At 37.0% G+C, this 24,139-nt stretch overlaps 1 protein-coding gene across 1 annotated transcript in view; it reads left to right on the forward strand.

Moving 5' to 3' along the window:
• disp3 (dispatched RND transporter family member 3) overlaps positions 1-24,139 on the forward strand; it is a 146,561-nt gene that overhangs the window by 12,765 nt on the left and 109,657 nt on the right. The window contains exons 2-4 of the mRNA XM_089119299.1: positions 13,558-14,529; positions 16,187-16,406; positions 17,710-17,846. Of these exons, the coding sequence (XP_088975425.1) occupies positions 13,566-14,529; positions 16,187-16,406; positions 17,710-17,846 (1,321 nt within the window). The 5' untranslated portion in view covers positions 13,558-13,565. The remainder of the gene's footprint in view (positions 1-13,557; positions 14,530-16,186; positions 16,407-17,709; positions 17,847-24,139) is intronic.

The following is a 24,139-nucleotide window of genomic DNA, read 5'->3' on the forward strand; positions in this document are numbered from 1 at the left end:
ACTTACAATTCTGAGGAAAATTCTTTTTTCCCCCTTAGAATTGGACTTTATAACGCGCAATTGTGAGTTAATATCTCTTAATTCTGAGAAAAGATCTCAGAATTGTGAGAAATAAAGTCAGAATTGCGAATTTGCGAGAAAAAAGGTCAGAGTTGCAGGTGTATTTTTAGCAATTGTGAGTTTATATCTTACAATTTTGAGTTTATCTCACAATTCAACTTTATATCTCGAGATATAAAGTCAGAATTGAAAGATGTAAATTCGCAATTGTGAAATAAAAAGTCACAATTTTCTTTTGAAAAGTTTTATTCTGTGTCGGAAACAAGCTTTCATATTTCTACCAAGACTCAGATGGCAGGTGAAAATTTACATTGTATTTATTCCATAAAGGATTAACAGATGGTAGCGTGCTAAATGATTCATGTCTAGTTGTATAGAAAGGTTATTTGGCGTAGGCCCCGTCCTAGTCCCAATCCTGGGGAAGCAGATTCGGCTAATCCTGTCTGAAGATGAAGGCAACCAAGCTGGTGGTGGTGGGGAGGATGGAGGGGAACCACAGCGTCAACTGCAAATGTAAAAGAAAATTTTCAATACTTGTGCTGTACTGTATATTCTCCAAGTGTCAATCTGTGATTGACCAGACCCTAATAGTTATGAATAAATGACGTGGGATATGATTCGTCCTGATAGAACCTATACGCTTAAGCTAACATTTCTAACCATAGGTCGAGAGCTGTAGTTCAGTTTGCAGAGCTGTTTCTGAACGTTTGTTGGAACTAAAAATCGCTAAACTATGCAACAAAGGAGATTGTGCTTTTGGGAAATGCACTCCAGACTGGTTTTATGATCTGGATTAACCAAAAATTCAACCTAAATTAACTTTGCTGAAAGTAAGATTAAGTCAACTGAAATTTTAATTAAACTAGTCTTAAAATGCACATATAATTAAAACAGCATTCAAAGACAAATTTGGAAAAGCAAAACTATAAAAACCTTGCTTTAGACAGCCGTCTACATTGTCGTTTCTCAAATTTTCTCTGTCTTTCATTTTCTCAAATCAGGAGGGAGAGAGAAATAAACAGAAATGAGCAGGTCTGGCCCATTTCTCAACTGCTACTACAGTCCCAATGTCTTTCACGCATGGGGACCGGCAATGACAGCACAGCAACAGCAGAAGAAGCAACCATAATTAATGTGCTCATGATATGCTATATCTGCCAGTGTTTCAATGCTCAGAGCACGCATGCTTACAGTAAATGGATGAAGTCTCAGGCGGCATTCAGTGGGAGATTATGAGGGACTGTTTCCCACCTGAATCAGGGAGTAGAATCAAGCTATTAACCCTTCAACCAGACACACTTACAGCAGAACATAGCAAGAGAGTTTTAAAACCAACATGAAATCAAATTAGATTAATTAACTGGGGTGTACAGCAAAGCCAATATTTGTATCTGTAGGAATGTCAAAAAATGTTTCATATCCTGTAAACCAAATGTGGTTGGCAAAATAATGTCGGCATTAGTGGAATTGCATTAGCATGGTTTAAATCATACTTATATGACATTTAATGAAGAGAAGATCAGTATGGAGTACCACAAGGCTCAGTACTAGGACCGCTGCTGTTCACTCTGTACATGCTACCATTCGAAAAAATCATTAGAAAGCATGGCATTCGTTTTCACTGTTATGCTGATGATACTCGGCTGTATATTTCTTCAGACCCTGACGAAACTTACCAATTTACAGAATTAATGGAATGCATGGCTGATATAAAACATTGGATGAATAGTAAATTTCCTACTACTTAATTCTGAAAAACCAGATATTCTAATTATTGGACAAAAAACTTCCTCACTAATAACCTGGAATACTGTCTAACACTTGATGGCTGCTCTGTAAAATCTGTGTCGTCGGTTAGGAACCTGGGTGTGCTCTTTGATGCCAATCTTTCGTTTAAAAGTCATGTGTCTAGTATCTGTAAAACCGCATTCTTTCATCATAAAAATATATCTAAATTACGTCATATGCTCTCAATGACAAATATAGAACAATTAGTTCATGCGTTCATGACATCAAGACTAGATTATTGTAACGCTACTGTGGGTGGTTGCCCTGCACGCTTAATAAACAAACTACAGCTGGTCCAAAACGCAGCAGCTCGAGTTCTTACTAGAACCAGGAAATAAGGAAATATGACCATATATTAGCCCGGTTCTGTCAACACTGCATTGGATGCCTGTTAAACATCATATAAATTTTAAAATATTGCTGATTACTTGCAAAGCACTAAATGGTTTAGCTCCCCAGTACTTGAGTGAACTACATTCTAGTCCTTCATATCTATTGCGATCTCAAAATTACGGCCAGTTTATAAACCTAGAAAATAAAAATCGACTGCTGGCGGTAGATCCTTTTCCTATTTTGCACCAAAACTCTGGAACAGTCTTCCTAATATTGCCCGGGAACCAGACACACTCTGTCAGTTTAAATCTAGACAAAAAAAAAAAAAAAAATCGACGAAAAAATCGTCCCAAAGTGTCAACTATTCTCTCCCCCGTGAAGGCCCCCTTCTCCTTCCCTTTACCTCTGTGCAGATAAAACCTCAAAATAGTTCCGGTTCACATTTCTGGGCCGAAGCACGTTAAGGGTTTTCTGTTGGATCGGTGTCGTGTAAGCTAACACAGTCTTGTCTGACTGACGTCTTGGGACGTCTTTTGACCATACGTCAATATCCGCCTTTTTAGGGTGCCCTTAAACGTCGGTTATATGACGATCCTGGGACGTCATACAACTGACGCTTTACCTTTATCGTCAGTTAGGTTTAGGGGTAGGTTTAGGTCTGGGGTAGAGTTAGGATCCGATAACGTCATCTAACCGATGTTTAAGGGTACCCTAAAAAGGCGGATATTGACGTATGGTCAAAAGACGTCAGTTATATGACGTCTTGGGATGAGACTGTGCTGTAAGCAGCCCCTAATTTAATAACTAAGATCTTTGGAACGGAAGTGAATCAATCAAAACTAACTTTAGCTGGACAATAACTTGATTGTGGAGTTGCTGTAAAATCAAAACAATCTCTGTAAAGATCACTTTAATTCCCTATTATCACTGTAAAGCTGCTTTAAAGCTGCCATGTTATCTCAACGGCGAGAGAGCACCAAGAGTGGAGTGCTATATCATCTCTACAACCTCATGCTCTCTGTCAACGATTGGCGTGACTTCCCAATCTCTTTTCAGCTGAGGACCGAACAAAACTTTGCCTCTGAGCCTCTCGGAAAGTGCTCTACCTGATAGAAAGGTTTCAGGGAACTAGTCAATGTAATTCATCCAACCACTACCTCCAGCATAACCCATAGCACTCTCCTTACCACATGGCCCTTATCGGTTGCCCTGATGGTTGCCCATTCCTACAGTTGTAGTGAATTGTGGAATGGAGGACAGAGAGTGGGTAGCTATAGTCCACTTTTATGCTCTTTCCCGATACTCCTCCTCTACTATGTCCACTCCACACTATCACCTTCAGGTTATAGACTGGAGAGGTGACAAATGAAGGAGTGAGATGCAAAACAGAATGGCCATTCTCCTTCCCGTACTGCGATGTAGGACCTCGACCGCAGTGATCCCCAATATCGCTTAACCCTCAGGTGCTCTTCGTTTCGGAGTCACACTTATTATCCTCCCGGTCATAAGTGACTGTACACCTAAAAAGTAGATTTCCTCCATCCCAGTAAAACCAATGCAATTTATTTTTGTTCTATAATATTTATTATTTGTAATTTAGTATTTTTAGACAATTTGATTGAATTTATTAATATTTATGCAATATTAATGGTCTTTTTTTGCCATGGAAAAATTGATATATATTTATATATATATATATATATATATATATTATTTTTTTTCAAAAAATTATTAATGCAGTATTTTAGTTTAATATAGAGTCTAGGCCTTCAGAAAAAAATTTTTTGAAGAAAATTAGCACCATCTGGTTACAGTATAGAGAAAAAGCGTAAAATCATGGTGTAACCACTAGATAGCATATACAGCTCTCTATGGAGAAGCATGTGAATCCCCCAGATGTTTATGAACACATTTTTTTTTTTTGTGGATTTGAATATTTGAAACAATCTCAAAAACGATTTTTTTATTAAAAAAATGTAAAAAATAAATAAATAAATAAATTAATTAAAATTTGTGAATTTTTGTGTTTTTGTCATTTTCCCATTCATTTCCTATCATGGGTCATTTTTTAAGACCACTTAGCATGCTCAGATCATGACCTCAATTTTTTGTGTGTTCACATACATAATACCATAAAAGCCACCAAGTTTCGCAACATTCCGATGAAGCTGTGATTTTTAAAAATTCAAAATTTATTGGTGTGTATGTGTATAAAGGTGTGTTGGTATGAGTGTGTGTGTGGGTGGGTTTGTCTGTTTTGCACTCTAGATGTTGTAGAGTGTCACCCCTTTCCTGCGGTGTACTTTTTTTTTCAGAATTGTGGCCGATTTGTAGATTGCACGTACAAAAATTCTGAGATTTTTTTGTTGTTGTCAATTTCCCATTCATTTCCTATGGATCGGTCATTTTTGACCGAAGACCACAAGTGTGTTTTTTTTTTTGTTTTTGTTTTTTTGCGACCACTTAGCATGCTCGGATCATGACCTCAAATTTTTTTTTTTTTTTGTATTCACATACATAATGCCATAAAAGTCACCAAGTTTCATAACATTCCGATGAAGTTGTGATTTTTAGGAATTCAAAACAGAAAATTTTTCGGTCAGAAATGACCGAAGAGCACCTGAGGGTTAAATGCCTCTATAGCTTAACCTTCGCCGCCCTAAACTTTTGGACCACCATTTCAATAGCTTTTTTGAGCCACTGGTACATTTAAAAGTACTATTCATTTCTTTAGGTGTAAAACGTTGAAATAGTGCATTTTTAAGGGATAGCAATAGAACATGTTTGACCTCACTTGCTGTAATTGCTCTTATGTTATTGCACCAAGCAGATTACTTTGAAACATAAAAAACACTAATTATAACAAATTAGAACTGACATGTTGATATTTCAGAATATTTTATGCAGAATGAGTGTCTGCTCAGCATCGAAATAAATCTCAAGTGAAGCATCCTGGCTCTCAGCTGTCAAAATGGACTTTAATCAGGATTGCGCAAAGCTGCCATGGTCAGCACCAGGGATGTGTATTGTGGTGTAAATGATAAATTGGTTGATTTGACACCGTAAGAGATATTACTGCCCTCTGATCTGGAGACAACTAATGTTTATTTAAGCGGTAGAGCAAATGTGCAAAGCATGCATAATGGTGCTGTGCTGTAAATAATGGGCCTCATTACCCAGGTGTCAGAATGCAACATCTTACATTGTCTCTTAAGCTGTTTAGTATCATGGCTGATACAACAAATGGTTTGCAGGTCACGTGGTACTACCGAATTAATCATGACTACTCGTTCTCTAGGATTTTCTCAACAACCTTAAGCTATGCATCTCAGAAAGTGGTGCAACCACATTTTACACGGAAAGCAAGATTCACAAATCATTTTGTGACAGATCTGGAATAGGAAGTGGGATTTTCAAAGCAGGACAGGGTTTGTGGCACTTACATAAAACTCCGAGATTTGCAGTTTTTGCAATTTTTGTTTTGCAAAGGGTCACAGTGCTCTCTATACAGTCAGTGTAAGAAATAGTATCAGCCTGTAGTTTGACAATGTGAGAATGAAACAGCTTGTGAGGAAGATTTTTCTTTGTGAAACCACCTATACAGCCTACACTTATGTTGGAAAAAGCCTTGATATCATGTTGCTGTTTTAAATTGAGGAAAATAGCTACTAAACATATTTGCATATGTTCAGACAGCAGCCAAAGAACACAATTGTCAGTCCAGATTGGGGTGTTTTTGTGTATACACATGGTTTGGTTATGAAAGAGATCAACAACTGCATTCTATAACTAACTTAACTGGCAAAACAGTCTTTATAAAGAGGGCCCCTGCAGACCGTCAAGGCAGGATTGAGGTTGTAAAATGTGGTGCGACTTCCCAAAACCTAATGATGTTTATGAAAGGCATAATCCATGGCTAGCTGTGCATTAAACCATTTTATACATGACTTGGAGGCAGAGAACAACCCAACGCAAAGCACAATATTTGACCGAAAGTGCTATATTTTTGTCATCTACGGCTCGTTAGATTTAGCATTCTGCCTGCTTTGAATCAGACACAGAGATACTTCAAAATAGCCATTACAGCACATTAGTATAGAACGGTGAGTAAATTGACTTGAACTACTTGGTTTTATTGCACACCTTCCAGCCAATGAGAATCGAGTATTCAGACAGACCAAGGTACAACTATTACTACAATATTAATAATAAGTACAATATTAATAATTCATGATCTTTGTATATATATATATATATATATATATATATATATATACAGTATATAGTATATAGTACAGTACCGGTCTAAAGTTTGGAATCATTTTCATGTTTTTGAAAGAAGTCTCTTATGCACATCAAGCTTGCATTTATTTGATCAAAAATACAGGAAAAAAAAGGAATATTAAATTGGGATTAAATTGACTTGGAACAGTTTTATTGCACACCTTCCAGCCAATCCGAATTGAGTATTCAGACATACCATGATATAACAATTAATAATTAATAATATCCCACTTTTGTGTTAAAAAACTAATGCCAGGATTTACTAAAGACTAGTTAGCGCAGAAAAGGCGTGGACAGTAATTTTTGCCGCTGACCTTTTGACCTTTTATATTAACTAAGGTTTGCGCTAGTCAATTCACTAGAATTTGCGCCATTATTTACCGCCCCAAAAAAACACGTCTTGAACCAGACGCTATAGCAGGTAGATAGCGTTGGTCATTGTGGAAATTGTCTGACTGTTTCTGTGTTCTTTAATTTGCGTGTCATCAGTAGATCACGTGCAAACCGTCCACTCCCATCGGCGCTGTTTTGGGATTGCGCTTTCACACTAATTTGCTCTGTTTATTAAAGGGGTCATGAACTGGCTTTTTAAAATTTTATTATATTGTTGTCTGAGCTCAACTTATGACGATCTTCTTCTGCGGGGGTGATGTTTTATCCTCTTTGACGTCATAGTTTCCCAATTTGAAGAACGAGTCGTTTGCTGAGGCTGGTGTCAATAAAAGCTTTTATTAGACTAACAAGGACGTTTTCAGTTCTGAAACTTACAGGATATTCGGTAACACTTTATTTGAAGGGGCGTGCATAAGACTGACATGACACTGTCATAAACTTGACATAACACCTGTCATGAACATGAAGTAGTCTTTATGAATGCTTATGACTGTTGTGTCATTCGGTAAATTATGACACTTTTAATGCAAAGTTGACATTATTTAAAATGTCTTTGTTATGACAACTTGACATTAACAAAGACAAAAAATATCTTGATTATGACAACTTGACATTAACAAAGACAGAAATATCTTCGTTATGACAACTTGACATTAACCAAAAAATCATAACCTGTCAACCTGACATCTTCATAACTAGTCCAACGTGTTCCACTTTACTTGAGGTAAGGGGACATATTAATGACACTGTTGTTAAAGCATTTGACAGTGTAATAACCCTTAAAAAGATCTTTATAACTAGTACAATGTGTTCCACTTGAGGACTTTACTTTTTATAAGTAAAATATTCATGACCGAATTATGGTGTCATGACGGCCAAAGTCAAAACCAACCACATATGATAGGGTAATGTAATGTTAATGCAAAGCTAAATAACTTCCTTAAGTTTGATAATTAAACCTGTTATGACATTTGTGACAGGTTATGATTTCTTGGTTAATGTCAAGTTGTCATAACAAAGACATTTCTGTCTGTGTTAATGTCAAGTTGTCATAATAAAGACATTTTAAACAATGTCAACTTTGCATTAGAAGTGTCATAATTTACCGAATGACACTTAATGACAAAAGTCATAAACATTCATAAAGACTCCTTCATGTTCATGACATGTTTATGACAGTGTCATGTCAGTCTTATGCACACCCCTTCAAATAAAGTGTTACCGGATATTCTTATAATATCATGACCTCTTAGATGTCAAAAGTTTAAATCTGGCCCTAGATTATTTACAGCAGCAATAGTAATAGGGCGCAACAGTTTTGACGTAAATCGACCCAAGTTTTTTTAATTTGCCTTTTGACGAACCTAGCACATCGGAAAGGCATTTATTTTCAGTACCAATTAAGAAAAGTGGAAATAAAGTGTCTATCGTGTGTTTATCGGTTAGGATATACAGTATTTTGTAACTCTTTTTTTTTTTTTTTGGTAATGCTTCCTTTTACAGTCCTGTTACCCATGTACATACTCAGTACTTATTGTAGTAATTACACTTACTGGGTAATAACTAGGTACCCTGAACCTACCCCTAACCCATTACCTTATATTAGCCAGTAAGTACACTGTAAGTACTGTACTGTAAATGGAAGCGGTACCTTTTTTTTATAATGATGACATCTTCAAGGTTCATTGAGTGTGAATGTAGCTTTAGATTCGTTGTATCTCTATTTGTTACTATCTGTCTGTCTCTTTCTCTCTTTCCAAAAATGTATTCTCAGCCTAATGAATTTGTCCTCTGCTGAGGCAGATGTTGAGTTCTCAACCTACTGTGAAGACAGATGTTGCTTCCCAACCTCTTGAGGTGCCACCAACCAAATATCCTGCGCAAAATGACCGTCTCCTCCTGCGGAGAAGCACAAAATGCTGTTACGACTGAACCGAAAAACAAAAGACAAAAAAACATTCAAACTCATACATTAATTAATGTAAAAGCACAATTGCAATCATATCACTGATGTAAATTTTTAACCATGTTATTGGATTTATTTATTATTGAAGTTTTTTTTTTTTGTCCATACATGGAAAATTGTGAGAATTTTAAATCAGCAGAATATTATTTGGCCATTCAGAATCAATCATAGATGACTATTATATTTAGTTCAATATTTGAGGCATCATAAACCAAGGGAATAAAGGCCTTTCTTCAGTAACAGGTTACACGTAATAACTATTAATTATGCAACTAACCCTAAACCAAACCCAAACTCTAACTCTATAGTAAGAACATGTTAATTATAATTACACATTACTTAAATGCATAATTACACTGTGACATGGACAACTTAAAATAAAGTCTAGCCCTTTCTTTCTTTCCTATCTCTTTGCATAATTTTAAACAGATTCCTTTGTTTTCTAGCACTGCCGTCATTACCAATACAAATATTAGATAAATAACACTTTTTTGGTGCGTATAGCCTTTATATTGTGGAACAAACACAAAAGTGAGTAGTTAATGATGACAGAATTTTCCAATTGGGGTGAACTGACTTTTTGTTAAAAATAAGCTGTACAAATCTTTTCGCTTTCGCTCATCTCATAAGAGCCCATTGAGCTTACACTAGAGCACACCTGAGCCCAGCCTACGGTGTTTGTGCATTGAAAGGTGATTTTTAAATGTCTCCTATCTCAGAATGCTAATTAATACCTCAACAGCTTATCGGTTTTCCTGGAGGGTTTATTCAGCGCCCAAATCAAGCATCGATCCACCACAGACCATCTGATCCCAGGAGGAAAATCTTCAGATTCTCTGTGTGGCAGATATAGAGATGGAGCATCCGTACCTGTCTGCCTTTTTATCTCTCTCTCTCTCTGCCCCTGGGCTCTACGGTGTGGTGAAAGTCAATGACTCGCTGGCCTTGCGCCTGCACACATGGCTCTGGGGGCAATCTGTGTTGAAAATGAAATGGTACAAGCTCAGTTTCACGCTGCCCCGGGCTGTATTGTACATTAGGCAGGACTTACATTGGACTCCTGTCTCTCTCCCTGTCAGTAATTAGGCAGGCTCGGACGAGTTGAATGATTTAATTTTCAGTGACGCTGCCAACTGTGTGTCAGTTGCTGATAGCATGTTATCTCTGGCTCTTTGTCCCTGTTCTCTCGCTCACTAGTTCACTCTGTGTCTCTTTATGTGTGTGTGCAAGGCAAAGTGGGATATCAGCATAAATTCTTTTCACATCACAGTCTAAATTTCTTGTCACTTACTGTACGATTCCTTTCCCGTGTTCCTCCGTCTTGGCTTCTCATCTTATGTAGTTTTCTAATGGTTCCTGTGTTTTACTTCCTGTGTTGGTTTGTTTCCATAGTAACCCTCATTCATCTCCGTAGCTACTAATCACACTCACCTGTTTCGTGCCCTTGTTATCTTGGCCAAAGAACGTATATTGACAAGAAGTGAAAGCCAATAGAATGTTCCATTGCAACAACAGCAGCCCTACGCATCCGCCATTTTGGGGTGAAAGCGACTCGGCAGTCATATATACTGTATTATACATAAATTTAGTCCAGTGCAGAGGTCATTTTTAGGTTGAAATAATTAGGTGATTATTTTAACTCACAACAGTTAACATTATAGCAGTTAAAAAGAAGTTGCTAAACCAGACTTTCCCCCCACATAACCTGAGACAGGGAAGTTCAAGGATTTAATTAATTATATTACTCTCCGTCTCCACATTATGTGTGACAGGTAAGAATAAAATGATATCAGTTCATAAACTTATAATAACATTAGACCATTTCCCAGGAGACAAAGACACTGACAGGTTATGATGTATTGGTTTATGTCAAGATGTCATAACAAAGACATCTTAAAGGAGAACTCCGGCGAACAAAGAACCTTTGGTCTAATAAAACATCGGTACCTAGTCAATCGTTCTCTGAGTTTTGTTTTCATGATAATCGAATGTAAAGAGTTTTATCTCTAAAAACTGTTTAGCGTATAATGCTAGTAATGGGGGCATTGAGTAAGTAAAAAGAAATCGCTAGTTTATACCACTAACAAGGCTCAAAATAGCCTCACACTCACACAGTAACATAATGAGGCTCCATACATCCAAAACGAAGCATTGAGAACTTTGTAAGTGTACAGACCGTTTAATAAGAAGATACTTTATGAAGACAGTTCACTTCGCGTATACAGGCAGGAGCCATTTTAAAAAAATAGTCTCGATAAGTCGACCCCCGAACGCCGTTCATACAGTTCAGAAGTTCGCTGAACTTCATACAGTTCAGATCACTCAGCACGACGTTCGTGGTTTGACTTATCGAGACTATTTTTTAAGATGGCTCCTGTCTGTATACGCGAAGTGAACTGTCTTCATAAAGTATCTTCTTATTAAATGGTTTGTACACTTACAAAGTTCTCATTGCTTCGTTTTGCATATGGAGCCTCATTATGTTACTGTGTGAGTGTGAGGCTATTTTGAGCCTTGTTAGTGGTATAAACTAGCGATTTCTTTTTACTTAGTCAAAACAGTTTTTAGAGATAAAACTCTTTACATTCGATTATCATGAAAACAAATCTCAGAGAACGGTTGACTATGTACCGATGTTTTATTAGACCAAAGGTTCATTGTTCGCCGGAGTTCTCCTTTAAACAATGTCATATTTGCATTCATGATGTCATTATTGATTGAATGACACTTAATGAAAGTTATCACAAACATGCATAAACCCTACTTCATATTCAAGAGATACCTGTATGTCATGTCAAGGTTGTTAAGGTGTCATGTCAGTCTTATGCACACCCCTTAAAGTGTTACAAAATTCTGTTGTGTACCTTATCAACACTCTTTTATATATGCAAGGAATTGATTTGTTGGTAAACATAATTCTACAGCGGAAAACAAATGTTAGTTAATGTCGAATAGTGTTCACTTTACAATAAGGTTCCATTATACATACTTTATTAATGGTAATTCAATTAATAAAGAGTCTACAAATGTTAGTAACACATGTGGAATTATTGTACACTTTTCACTCAATCCATTAATAATCGAAGAGTTCAGATGCAAAAGCCTCTAAATGTCATTTGAAATGTTCTTCTAAAATGGTGTATGGTACAATTAAATACAATTTACATTGTCCAATGTGCTTTACAATATGAATAAATATCATAAAAGACTGACAGCAAAACAACAACAAAAGTACAGGTGTACATTTAAATAGACTACTGCAAGGTAGTGACCATTTCAAAAATGACCATTTTTTATCAAGCTTGTATATTTAAGTTCAGTAATTTCACTTAAATGACAATTAATAGGTAATCCTCATTGCCATTTAAGTGAAATAACTGAACTTAAATATACAAGCTTGATAAAAATGATCATTCCAGAAGAAAATTTCAAATGGCACTTAGAGGCTTTTGCATCTGAACTCTTCAAATACATATTTGAATTAAAGTAATGACAGTAAAGGATGTATAAACAATGCATTTGCAATGCATTCTCATCCTAAGGCGTCATATAGTGACACTTTTGAAATTTCGTCTACTGTAAATCCAACGCGTATGGCACCCTTTAGCGTCAATATAACACATACAGAGCTTTTTCGGTTATGGTAGGTTTAGGTCTGGGGTAGGGTTAGTGTTAGACCACTAGGAGGCGCCTTCTGACCCATATATATCTGCGTCTCATATTGACGCTAAAGGGTGCCATGTGCGTTGGATATAGACGAAATGTCAAAAGCGTCAGTATATGACGCCTTCGGATGAGAACGGGATATTTTTTCACTGTAGAATTATGTTTATCAACAAATCAATACCTTATATATATAAAAGAGTGTTAGGTACACAACAGTATTTTTACATTTAGGGTAACATGGTGAGTATAAAATGTTCATACTTAGTGTGTGTCAGCTACGTAAACTAATTATGTACAGTAAGTTAACCTTACAAAGCAGTAAAGCTATTTGTTACAGTAACTAATGCAATAACAATGTTAACTAACCGTGCTGTAAATGTGAATTGATGCATTGGTACATGTGTGAGTTAACGTTAACAAATCTTAACTAATGCTGAACAGAGATGTTGTTCATGGTTAGTTCATGTTAACTAATGCAATAATTAATGTTAACTAATGGAACCGTATTGTAAAGTGTTACCGATGATTCTTAGCAGATGAATTTCATATTTTTACAGGATTTTTTTTTTTTCACGGTATAATTACAACTGAGGGAGGTTTAAATAAGGGAATTGTGATGAAAATAAACTCACAATGCAAAACAACTTTGAATCCTCCCAAAAAGAGTCCTGCACACACAAGGCTCCCCTACTATGAAGTCTCCTCACAATTCGACGAGAAGAATATATTACCGCACACACACATCTGAGTTCAGCATCAGATACCAGAGGCCAAACCATCTGCCAGCCTGATAGCTGGCCTGTGAGACTCGGTTCACCGTTTCCTCATTTCCTTTCACCACTCACTACCCAAAGGCCAAAACCTTCCAATGCAACACTTACAGAATGATAGATTTCACGGCTTTGTCCTTGTCTTAGCAGTGACCATCTGAAAATAACCTGCCACTCTTTAATCGATGCTCCGTAAATCAAGTGCTCTTTATCGCGGTATTTCCCTGTCCAGGCGCAAGCGGGAGCACACACAAGGCCCAAAGGCGTTAATGTTAGGTTTTTGTGTCTCTGTTGTAGTGCCTGCCATGGATTCGGAAGACGAACCCTTGTTGCTCCAAGGTACCTGGAACCTAAGCGAGTTTGAAGAGCAAGAGGAAGATGAGGAGGAGGGAGAAGAAGGAACAGAACGGGAAAATGGAGACGAGCAGGTCTGTAAGGGGTTGTGGTGGGCTTTGGGCTGGGTGTACACGCAGCCCTGGGCCAGCGGGATGGTTCTGGCTGTGGGATTTCTGGTACCCTTCACCCTCTCAGCATATATGTTCCTTCACTGTGAACCATTAGACATTGACCTTTCCTACAGCGCATTCGAGGTTAGGAGTCATGCCTCTGCAGAACGTTTTGACGCTCTCGCCATCGCCCTGAAAAGTCAGTTGGGGTCTTGGGACAGGCACAGGCGTGACGCCGAGGGATTTGACTTTGAAGCCAATGCTCTGAGGGACCTTTTGTTGCTCATGGTAAACAGAAAAGGGAAGGACGTCTCCGCGATGACGAATGTCACAGAACCTGCTGAGACTGAGACAGGGCTACACAATGACACCAGACAGTTTGGAAATGAGAAAAACAACAAGATGGAAGAGGAAAAGACAGACTCGGCAAACCCCAAGATGGCGGCACTCAATTCCAGTGATGCTGAAGATCACAGGAGACCAGACTCACCCTTAATGAGGAAGAGAAGATTTTCAGGCTACTCCTACATACAGACCCAGGCCCTCTGGAGGATAGAGCTAGTTTTTGTGGCCCAGGGTGACAAGGATAACAACATTTTCACCCCCGAACGCCTTCACACCATACACCGCGTGGAGAGACTTCTAATGCAGCACCCTCAGTTTCAACAGTTCTGCTGGAAGCCACTGGAGGCGTTGCGAGACTTGCCCCTGGGACCTTCCTTCTGCTCTCCTCCAAGCTCGCTCCTGTCCTACCTCTTTCCCAGTGAGCGTGCCGGGAAGATCTACTATGATGGAATGGGACCTGATCTAGCTGACATACATGGTGAGTCAGTTGGAGGGGCAAACTATCCCAATCTCTACTAATGATTCAGTAATTCTCCGTCAATTAAATTTGAAATTTTTTAAATATAGAGGATAAAATTAAGCTCATTTGTTGCAGGTAAGCTCAGCTAAGTTTTATATTTATGTTTTATTTGATTCCCTGTTTTTATGGTCTCCATGTTGGCCATTAGCCAGTGCTAGTTTGTTTGGATCAGGGGTGGCCAATCCTGTTCATATTCCTACCCAGATGGCACAAGTCTATTTGGTGTGATTTTTACATCTGGAAGACGTATTTTAAAGAGTGTTTGCTCATCTGCAATACGTCTATAGTACGTTTCCTGTCAGATGTCAAATAGACGTTTAGAAGATGTCAGTTTACAGCCCATTCTCACTCATTTGACCATGCTTCAATATCTGACGCTTTAGGCGCCCTTTAGCGTCAGTTAGATGACGCCCTAGGATCGCGTGTACCCTACCCCCACCCCATACCTAAACCTAACCGCGTCCTCTAACTGACGCTTTCCTTTAGCGTCAGTTAGATGACGCCGTATGATCGCGTCATGTAAGTGGTCATGTGGTCGCGTCATGTAAAGGGCGCCTAAAACGTCAAAATTGTAAAGGGCGCCTAAAACGTCAAAATTCAAATATTGAAGCATGGTCAAAGGTGACGCCTTGGGGTGAGAATGTGTTGCAGTTTAACATGCATTACATCTTAGGCCCCGTCCACACTAATGCGTTTTCGTTTAAAAACGGAGACCGTTTGCTACGTTTGCACCTTCCGTCCAGACTAAAACGGGAAAAACGAAGACCTAAAACGGAGAAGTTTAGAAACGCTGGAGCTGCGTTTTGAATCTCCGGAGGGCGTTTTAGTGTGGACGAGACAAAACCATACGAAATGGAGAACTTCAGAAACGCTGACGCAGAGGCTGACGCTTGGCTCCATGATTGGGTGTTATCAGTCATGACGTATCCTTCCCTGATTCGCCATTCACTGATTACACCGGCACGTGCATGCCCAGTGTTGGCGAATGGTCACGTGATCCGCGTTTTCAGACGGAGATCGTTTCTAATACGCAGATAAAACGCTGGTGTGGACGGAGATCGTATTCGTTTTAATTCTCCGTTTTTAAACGAAAACGCAGTAGTGTGGACGGGGCCCTAAAGACATCTTCTAAACGTCTATTTGACATCTGACGTCAAAAATACGTTTTTCAGATGTAAAAATCACATCAAATAGACTCAGTTCAGATCCATCCATCCCTGATCCAACACACCTGTCTGTAATTATCAACTTTGCAGTAAGGTAGATCTCCAGGAACAGGATAGATGGTTGACCAGTTGGTGAAGATCAAGCTGTGCTGACAGTTAAACTGGAATGTCCTGGTTTTCCAGTTGGATTATCCCTGGTTAACATACTGTATATCAGGGGTGTCCAATCCGGCTCCTGGGCGACCAGTGTGAGTGTCTTGTAGAGGTGATCCTCAAGATATGGATTAGCTAGTGAGTTTAATTAGAGCTCGAGTTAAACTTTTCAGAAAAAGGTCCAGGAGAAGAACTGAAATATATTGTAAAAAGTAACATCAAATGGTTGTATGATGTTCAAGGCCTCTTTCACTATCAATCCAACCAGTAACTGAATTTTTTTTCATTTTTTTCAGGTTCCCTGAGCTTGGCGATTACCCATCCACAGTTTTACTGGTATGTGGATGAGACTCTCTCACCAGACAATCTTCAGTCCTCTCTTCTTCGCAGTGAGATCCATTTTGGAGCTCCCCTTCAGTCTTTCTACTCTCTTCAAGACAGACCTTTAGAACAGAGACGTCTCTTCAGAGAATTTGTGGTGCAGTATGCGAACATCCTTTCACAACAATCCACCAGGTGGGTGTTGAGATTGCAGTCGGCACAGTAACGCAAACAAGAAGGCTTTTTGTTTATTTGTCTAGTCTAATGCCATGTATGGTTTAAGGCAAATGCAATTTAACGAGCATGCAAACCAGAGGATGCATCAAAAGATTCAAAAGTAAACAAGAAGGCTTATTGTTTATTTGTCTAGTCTAATGTCATGTATGGTTAAAGGCAAATGCAATTTAACGAGCATGCAAACCAGAGGATTCATCAAAAGATACACAATGGCTTAAATGGTCATTGTAAACGTGCAGAATTAACTTTGTTAGCAGAAGCTTTATTTCCCACCCTGTGTTCTCCCATACAGAGCTTATCTTTTTTTGAATTATTATTAATAGCCTCATTTGCATAAAAATTCCATATGCATTAAGACGTGTTTTCTTGAGCTCCGTGAATATATCTTGAGCTTAATTTCTCACACCACAGGGATTTTACTTGTTTAAAGCATTAACCAAACATACATTTAGCAGTTTCTCAGTTTTCTGCATAATGTTGTTCATTAAATACATTTGTGTAATTCCAAACACACAAGTATAATACATGTTTTATCTTCCTTTCAGTGATCAACTCCATACAAAAGGAGGGCATTTTTATTATAAAAGCAATATACCGTATTAAATGAAAATGTAAGCGTGCATGAAAATTGCAATATGGCAGAATTTTCTTTCACAAATTTTACGTCCATAAAACTGAGCCATCATCTCAGTGGCACGATGGTGATGAATCATGGCTCTTCTGCGTGGCAGCTGGAGAGACTGTTCGCTTTACTAATGCAAAACTAATGGGTTATATATAAATGATTAAACACAAAATGGGAGTCTATTAAGCCTAAGTATTCCTTATAGTGTCAAAGACAGAAGTCAGTTAGTCAGCCGATACGCTTTTGGTTGTAGTAATTTTTGCAAGGATGATCACCAAACAACACCAGTTATGAATCACAGACAATGACCCAAAGCTTCATTACATCTGCAAAACAACCCTATTATATTTACTGCTGTCAAGTGTATGCAGATGCTCTTGAAATGACAATCAATACTGCTGGGATAACAATGGTAGGCCTAGAAATGAGCCGATGGTCAGACACAAAATAGACATTCATTGTATCTCTGATACAGTAATAACTCCTTTAAGAGCCCCTCGATGTAATTAAGATAATCTTTTTCCATCAGCTAATGTGTCTCTCATCCCCCTCATCTGGTCCTTCCCTTGTAACCCATTCTCATCTGGACTACCCTCCACTCTCATCCAATTTTCTGTTTTTTTACTCTCTCTCTAGTAAAGTGAAGGTGTTGTACGGGGGTACAGAGTTATTTGACGATGAGGTGCGGAAGACCTTCCACAGTGACATGTTGCTGGCTTTGTTCAGTGGAGGATGCATTACTGTCCTTGTGTATGTTCTTACCTCATTTTCTGGTAAGACACTCAATATGCATTCTAATGAAATAAACCTAAAGATACCATGTTTTACAGTTAGTTGTTGTTCAGGCAACAGATTAGAGATGCCTATAGCTCATTATATAAATTATTTTACAATTCAATACATAGTTTTATGAAGTAATTAATTAATTCACAGTTAGTTAACACTAATCAGTAAGCTACTTTCAGTTATAAACTGTTCTAAAACAGTCTAATGCTGCATAGTTTTTTTTAATTTTAATCTATTACTGTAATCATAAACACACTCTTTTGTAGCACAAATAGTTCTTACTGCACTTTATTAATCTAGTTATTCACCTGTAATGAATCATACACACATTCAAACTATAGAATGTGTTTTTTTATACATTCCACAAAATAAACAACTTTTCCAATAGCACCTATTCAGAGAGAATGTGATTTCAGATGCAGCCTCTGTGTTTGTGAGTGAGTCATTGAATTATTCACCTAACAATTCATACAAGCAGACTGAATTCAGCAAGGAAACACCACTTTGTGTTGCTCTGGGAGAAACTGTTGGTTCTGCTTTTGTCATGATGTGGAACTGTTGTCCTTGGCAGAGCAAACAGACAAAGTATCTGCCTAAAATCAATGTAAGTTACACAAGCACATATATATTGAACAGTTTAAAACTATAGCGTCACTCTCACAATTGTGCTGTTTGGTTTGAATACTGCGTCATGACTTGGAATTGCTTATGTGATTGAATTCTTAAATACAAATTTGTGTACATATATATATATATATATATATATATTATGGCTGTGCAAAGATTAATTGCGATTAATCACATCTAAAATAAAAGTTTGTGTATACATAATACATTTGTGTGATGTGTGTGCTGTGTATAATTATTTTGTATATATAAATACACACATATGCGTATGTATTTAAGAAAATGTGTTATTCATATATAAAATATTACTATTTATTAAATAGTAATATATTATATAATATATTATATAATAATATATTATATTCATATATAAATGTATATATTATATTATATATTATATTCATATATAAAATATTACTAATATTACTATTTATATAATATAGATTATGTATATATATATATATATATGTATGTATATATATATATATATATATACATTATTTAAATAAATGCAAAGAATTTTTAAATATATACATGTATATGTATTTATATATACAAAATAATTTTGGATGTGACCTAATGTTTTACCTAATAATTTGGACAGACCTAATATATATATATATATATGAAGAGTTCAGATGCAAAAGCCTCTAAGTGCCATTTGAAATTTTCTTCTAGAATGGTCATTTTTATCAAGCTTGTATATTTAAGTTCAGTGATTTCACTTAAATGGCAATGATAATTACCTATTAATTGTTATTTAAGTGAAATTACTGAACTTAAATATACAAATTTGATAAAAATCATCTATAAAGTATAATTTCAAATGGCATTTAGAGGCTTTTGCATCTGAACTCTTCATATATATATATGAAGAGTTCAGATACAAAAGCCTCTAAGTGCCATTTGAAATTTTCTTCTAGAATGATCATTTTTTATCAAACTTGTATATTTAAATTCAGTAATTTCACTTAAATAACAATTAATAGGTAATCTTCATTCCCATTTAAGTCAAATTAATAAACTTAAATATACAACCTTGATAAAAATGATCATAAGAAAATTTCAAATGGCACTTATGGCTTTTGCATCTGAACTCTTCATATATATATATATATATATATAGATATATAATTTTAAGTAGTTTTATAAAAAAGACAAATTATCTTTTTTAGACAAAAAGACAAATTTATTAAAAAGACAAATTATCAATTTATAAATTGACATTAAGTTAGTTCATGCTGTAAAAAAATAACAAATTGAGTCTTATTTTAAAGTGCTAATTAATCTAGACAGTGTTTCAGTTTAGCTAAAATATTGTTAAAGATATGATGCAAGCCTTGATTTAGCCTTGTTTTTATGACTTGTGTTTTGTCGGATTTGCAACTGGATTTAATTCCCTCATCTTTAGCCTCAGTATGCTTTGTGTCAACATTTGTGTCAACAGATAAACTGCAATGATTTCTGAAATGAAATCTGACTGATGCCTTGAACCTACACAGACTACCCACACATTTTGCAGAATGACTTAATAAGCAGTAAACATGTATTTCCGCAAAGCACATGAGGATCCAGACTTGAAGGTGTGCTATCTGTGACTTTAGTTATTGGGCGATTAACCAAGTAAATCTTATTGATTTGGCCGTCTCACAGCTCCACAGCTGGTTTTCTTGGTATATTCAGGTCGTTATACTATTTTTGTCGGGACATTCCTAAAATAAGGCTTATTTCTCACAGCTGCTGCACCAACAACCGTCTGGATAATGGAAAATGGAACACCACTTCTCCATTTGACATTTTTATAAAAACCTTAATGACGCTTTTCCACGTTATGTAACTTGACCTTTGTGCTTTATCTGTATATCATATAACCTTCCCCAAACCTTCCAAATGTATTTACGTGTCTGCTGCACTTGCAATGGGCTACCTTGTTTGAGAAACAATAGAGAGCTCTCGAATGCTGCCGTTCCACTCAGCTTGCTCAGACTGTTAGAAAACCTTTGGCACTCTCTGTATGGCACAGCACTTTCAGTTAATTCAGGGATAAAAGCTTGAAACCACATGCAGAAAGCATCTCCTAGTGCGGTAAAGAATGTGGGCCAAAAATATCTCCGATATTTTTGTATCTCAGTTTTGTGATTGCTAATGGTAAATTCAAAACTTTGGTTTGTAAGAGTGTCCGATATTTTGAATTTGACAGTAAGGTCTTGGTGAATTCAGACGGACCTGTCAAGAGGTGCTTGAGTTGGAGAAATGACTGTAGCTTGAAGTATTGATGCTAAGTTTACGTAGTTCTTACAGTACAAAGCTATTGTTATTGCAGTTTTTACAGTAGTTTATTGTGCATGCAGCTCTTCATTTTAGTGACACGCCTAATTTGGATAGTTGATTTAAATAAACTGACCTAAAAGAAAAGGTTTGCCGATTATTTTGAGTCGTTAGACATGGGCAGAGCCATGTATTCAGAGAGTTGCGACACGCTTTGATGTCGCCGCAAGGCTGTCACGTGGTTCATGGAAGCCCCAATAGTTCCAAAACAGACGCGGGCTGTCATGTTCTTCAATGGACAGACAGCAGCGATTGCATTATTAAAACGGTAAATATAAAATAAAACGCACACCAATGTACTTTTTAAGCTTCTATTGCGTTTGATTAATGTCAGTGTTGCATTTGGAGAGGCAGGGTGACAACTTAGATGTTTTTTAGGCTATATTTTTGGAGGGAAAAGCTTGTTTTCCTGTTCGCATCGGTAGTTGCACTGGCTTTAGCGGCTCTAACTTAACTTTTCCATGTCATTCATCTGATGATGGACGTCTCATGACATTTAAACCTGGGATGTAGGTTATTGATTCCCGTGATCTTGCTTATAAATTCCGATTCAGCCATTAGACCCGTGGACCGGTGGCCCGTTCAGGATAACAATCACGACAACCAACGTAAAATATAAATAATTACGCTGTGCATGTACAAATTAATGATTTAGGAGGGATATAGACTGCTCCCATGACGTAGCAATGACCATATTTACAGTAATGTTCGGTAAATTTTAACTGTTAGGTATCTTTTCTATTTTGAATGTACTTTATTTTGTATAGTGCTATGGACCATTTAAAGGACAACTCCGGCGCAAAATGAACCTTTGGTCTAATTACACATTGCTACCTAGTCAACCGTTATCTGAGATTTGTTTTCATGATTGCCGAATGTAAATAGTTTTATCTCTAAAAACAGTTTAGCCTATAACGCTAGTTTAATGCTAGTATATGGGGCATAGAGTAATGACAAATAAAAATCGCTTGTTATTACCACTAACAAGGCTCAAAATAGCCCCACACCAACACGGCAGCATAACAAGGGTCCCTACATTCAAACCGAACCATTGAGAACTTTGTCAGTGTCCACACAGTTTAATAAGAAGATATTTTATAGACACAGTCAACTTCGCGAATACAGGAAGAAGCCATCTTTGAAAAATAGTCCCTATCAGTCGATCTACGAGCGCCGATCCAAGTGCGCTGAACTGAGCAGAATCTCATATGGTCCGTTGTTTCCAGAAGAAACACAAACACAAACCGTTTACTTCTCTTCAATATGTACACGTAGCCTACTGTTCGCGCTCACCGTATCACCTTATTCACATCTCACCAGCGCACTTGGATCGGCGTTCGTAGATCGACTGTAGAGACTATTTTTCAAAGATGGCTTCTTCCTGTATTCGCGAAGTTGACTGTGTGTATAAAATATCTTCTTATTAAACTGTATGGACACTGACAAAGTTCCCAATGCTTCGGTTTGAATGTAGGGACCCTTGTTATGCTGCCGTGTTACTGTGGGGCTATTTTGAGCCTTTTTAGTGGTAATAACAAGCGATTTTTATTTGTCATTACTCTATGCCCTAGCATTATACTAGCGTTATAGGCTAAACTGTTTTTAGAGATAAAACTATTTACATTCGGCAATCATGAAAACAAATCTCAGATAACGGTTGACTAGGTAACAATGTGTAATTAGACTTAAGGTTCATTTAGCGCCGGAGTTGTCCTTTAATATGTATGTCCTGAATAAAGATATGATGATGATGATGAGTTAATGAGTAAAATATTTGTTCCTAAATATGATCCATAACTGTTGGGATTCAATTCAGTGGCTAATGTAGCCCTTCATCCTACCCGACTAAACCATTCATCAGAAAACACACACAAATACATTTATACGAGGTACTATGTATTGCCCCCGAGGTACTATATATTGTATATCTAATGTTTTATATATATATATAGTATATATAATATTATATATATACAGTATATGATGTATATATATATATATATATATAAATATGATGTTATAAAAAAGTATTATATACATCAGGTAACCATAAGTTAGCTAACAACGTTAGTGAAGTGTTGGTCACGTAAGCTATCGCTGCAATTAACCTATTATCTTCCAATAAACATTTACTAGATCTGGCTACATAACATATAACTACAGACTAGATTCACAAGAGGTCGGCTAATGTGTGAAAAAGTAAAAAAATACAGTAATTTCATTAATTTACCAGCGAGCGTACTTCGGAAGCACTGGAAATGAATGGGGTTCAATGCTGGAACTATCAGTGGTTGGAACTAATGGGCGGGTCCATGACACGCGTTACTTCCGCATTCCTGAGTTACAATGGCGGTCTATGGGACTGTCAGAACTCTCTGAATGGGCTATATGCACGCATAAGTTCCGCATTTGACGTAAGGATGCTCGTCCATTTCCGGTTGTGTAGATTAAAGCGGAGGAAAACCGGAGAAAACGGGATTATGGCAGAGTCTTCAATATTTACTGTCCTCCCGTCTTTGAAACGAAACGTACATACGTTAGATGTAATTATATATATAGTTATGTTTATTTAATATAATTTTAAAAAGAAGCATAAACACAACGAGGGGTGTCTGTTTTATCTGTTTTTGTGACTAACGTTTCATTAGTATAACCATGGAGTATAAAATTCAATATAAATTCTCGGTATTGCATTGGACTCTATGATCGGCGGAAGTTATCGAGCATCCTTAATCCTTCACCGGAAATAACGCCGTGCATAGAGCCCATACATGGCTCTGGACATGGGCATTCGGGGCTTCAGCCCCGGATGTTTTTTTTTTAGCCCCGGATCTCAAAAAAAAAAAAAATATTGATCATTATATTATTAAATTTTAATAATTTTGTATTTATTTTAAAAAATTACCGGGTATTTTAATCTATCCTTCGGAATAATGTATTAAAGACGATTAAAATGTTCAAGCAGATCAAATTTACTATGGTTACTATGCTCGAATTGATGGGGGGCTGGGGGGACCCCCCCATAAGCAGTAAAAAATAGAATTAGGGGGGTCCCTCTGATATTTTTATTTTAGTAAAAAAAAAAAACAAATCTGATTAAATGCATGCAATGGATACGGTAAATTTCGTGAATTGATTATTTACAATATATATTTTTTTTAAGTTGGCTAGTTGCCATGTCGCTTTAAAATGTAAACGTCCGGCCCACATCTAAAGAGTGCTGTGCGCATGACATCGTTGACTGACAGGACTGTTTGATTGGCGCCGCTCCGTTGAAGCTAATTTTAACTTTTAAAAAATGGAGAAAGATCAACCTCGACTCGAG

The sequence above is a fragment of the Pimephales promelas genome, chromosome 14 (assembly GCF_988280905.1).
Source record: "Pimephales promelas chromosome 14, fPimPro1.hap1.1, whole genome shotgun sequence".
NCBI lineage: Eukaryota > Metazoa > Chordata > Actinopteri > Cypriniformes > Leuciscidae > Pimephales > Pimephales promelas.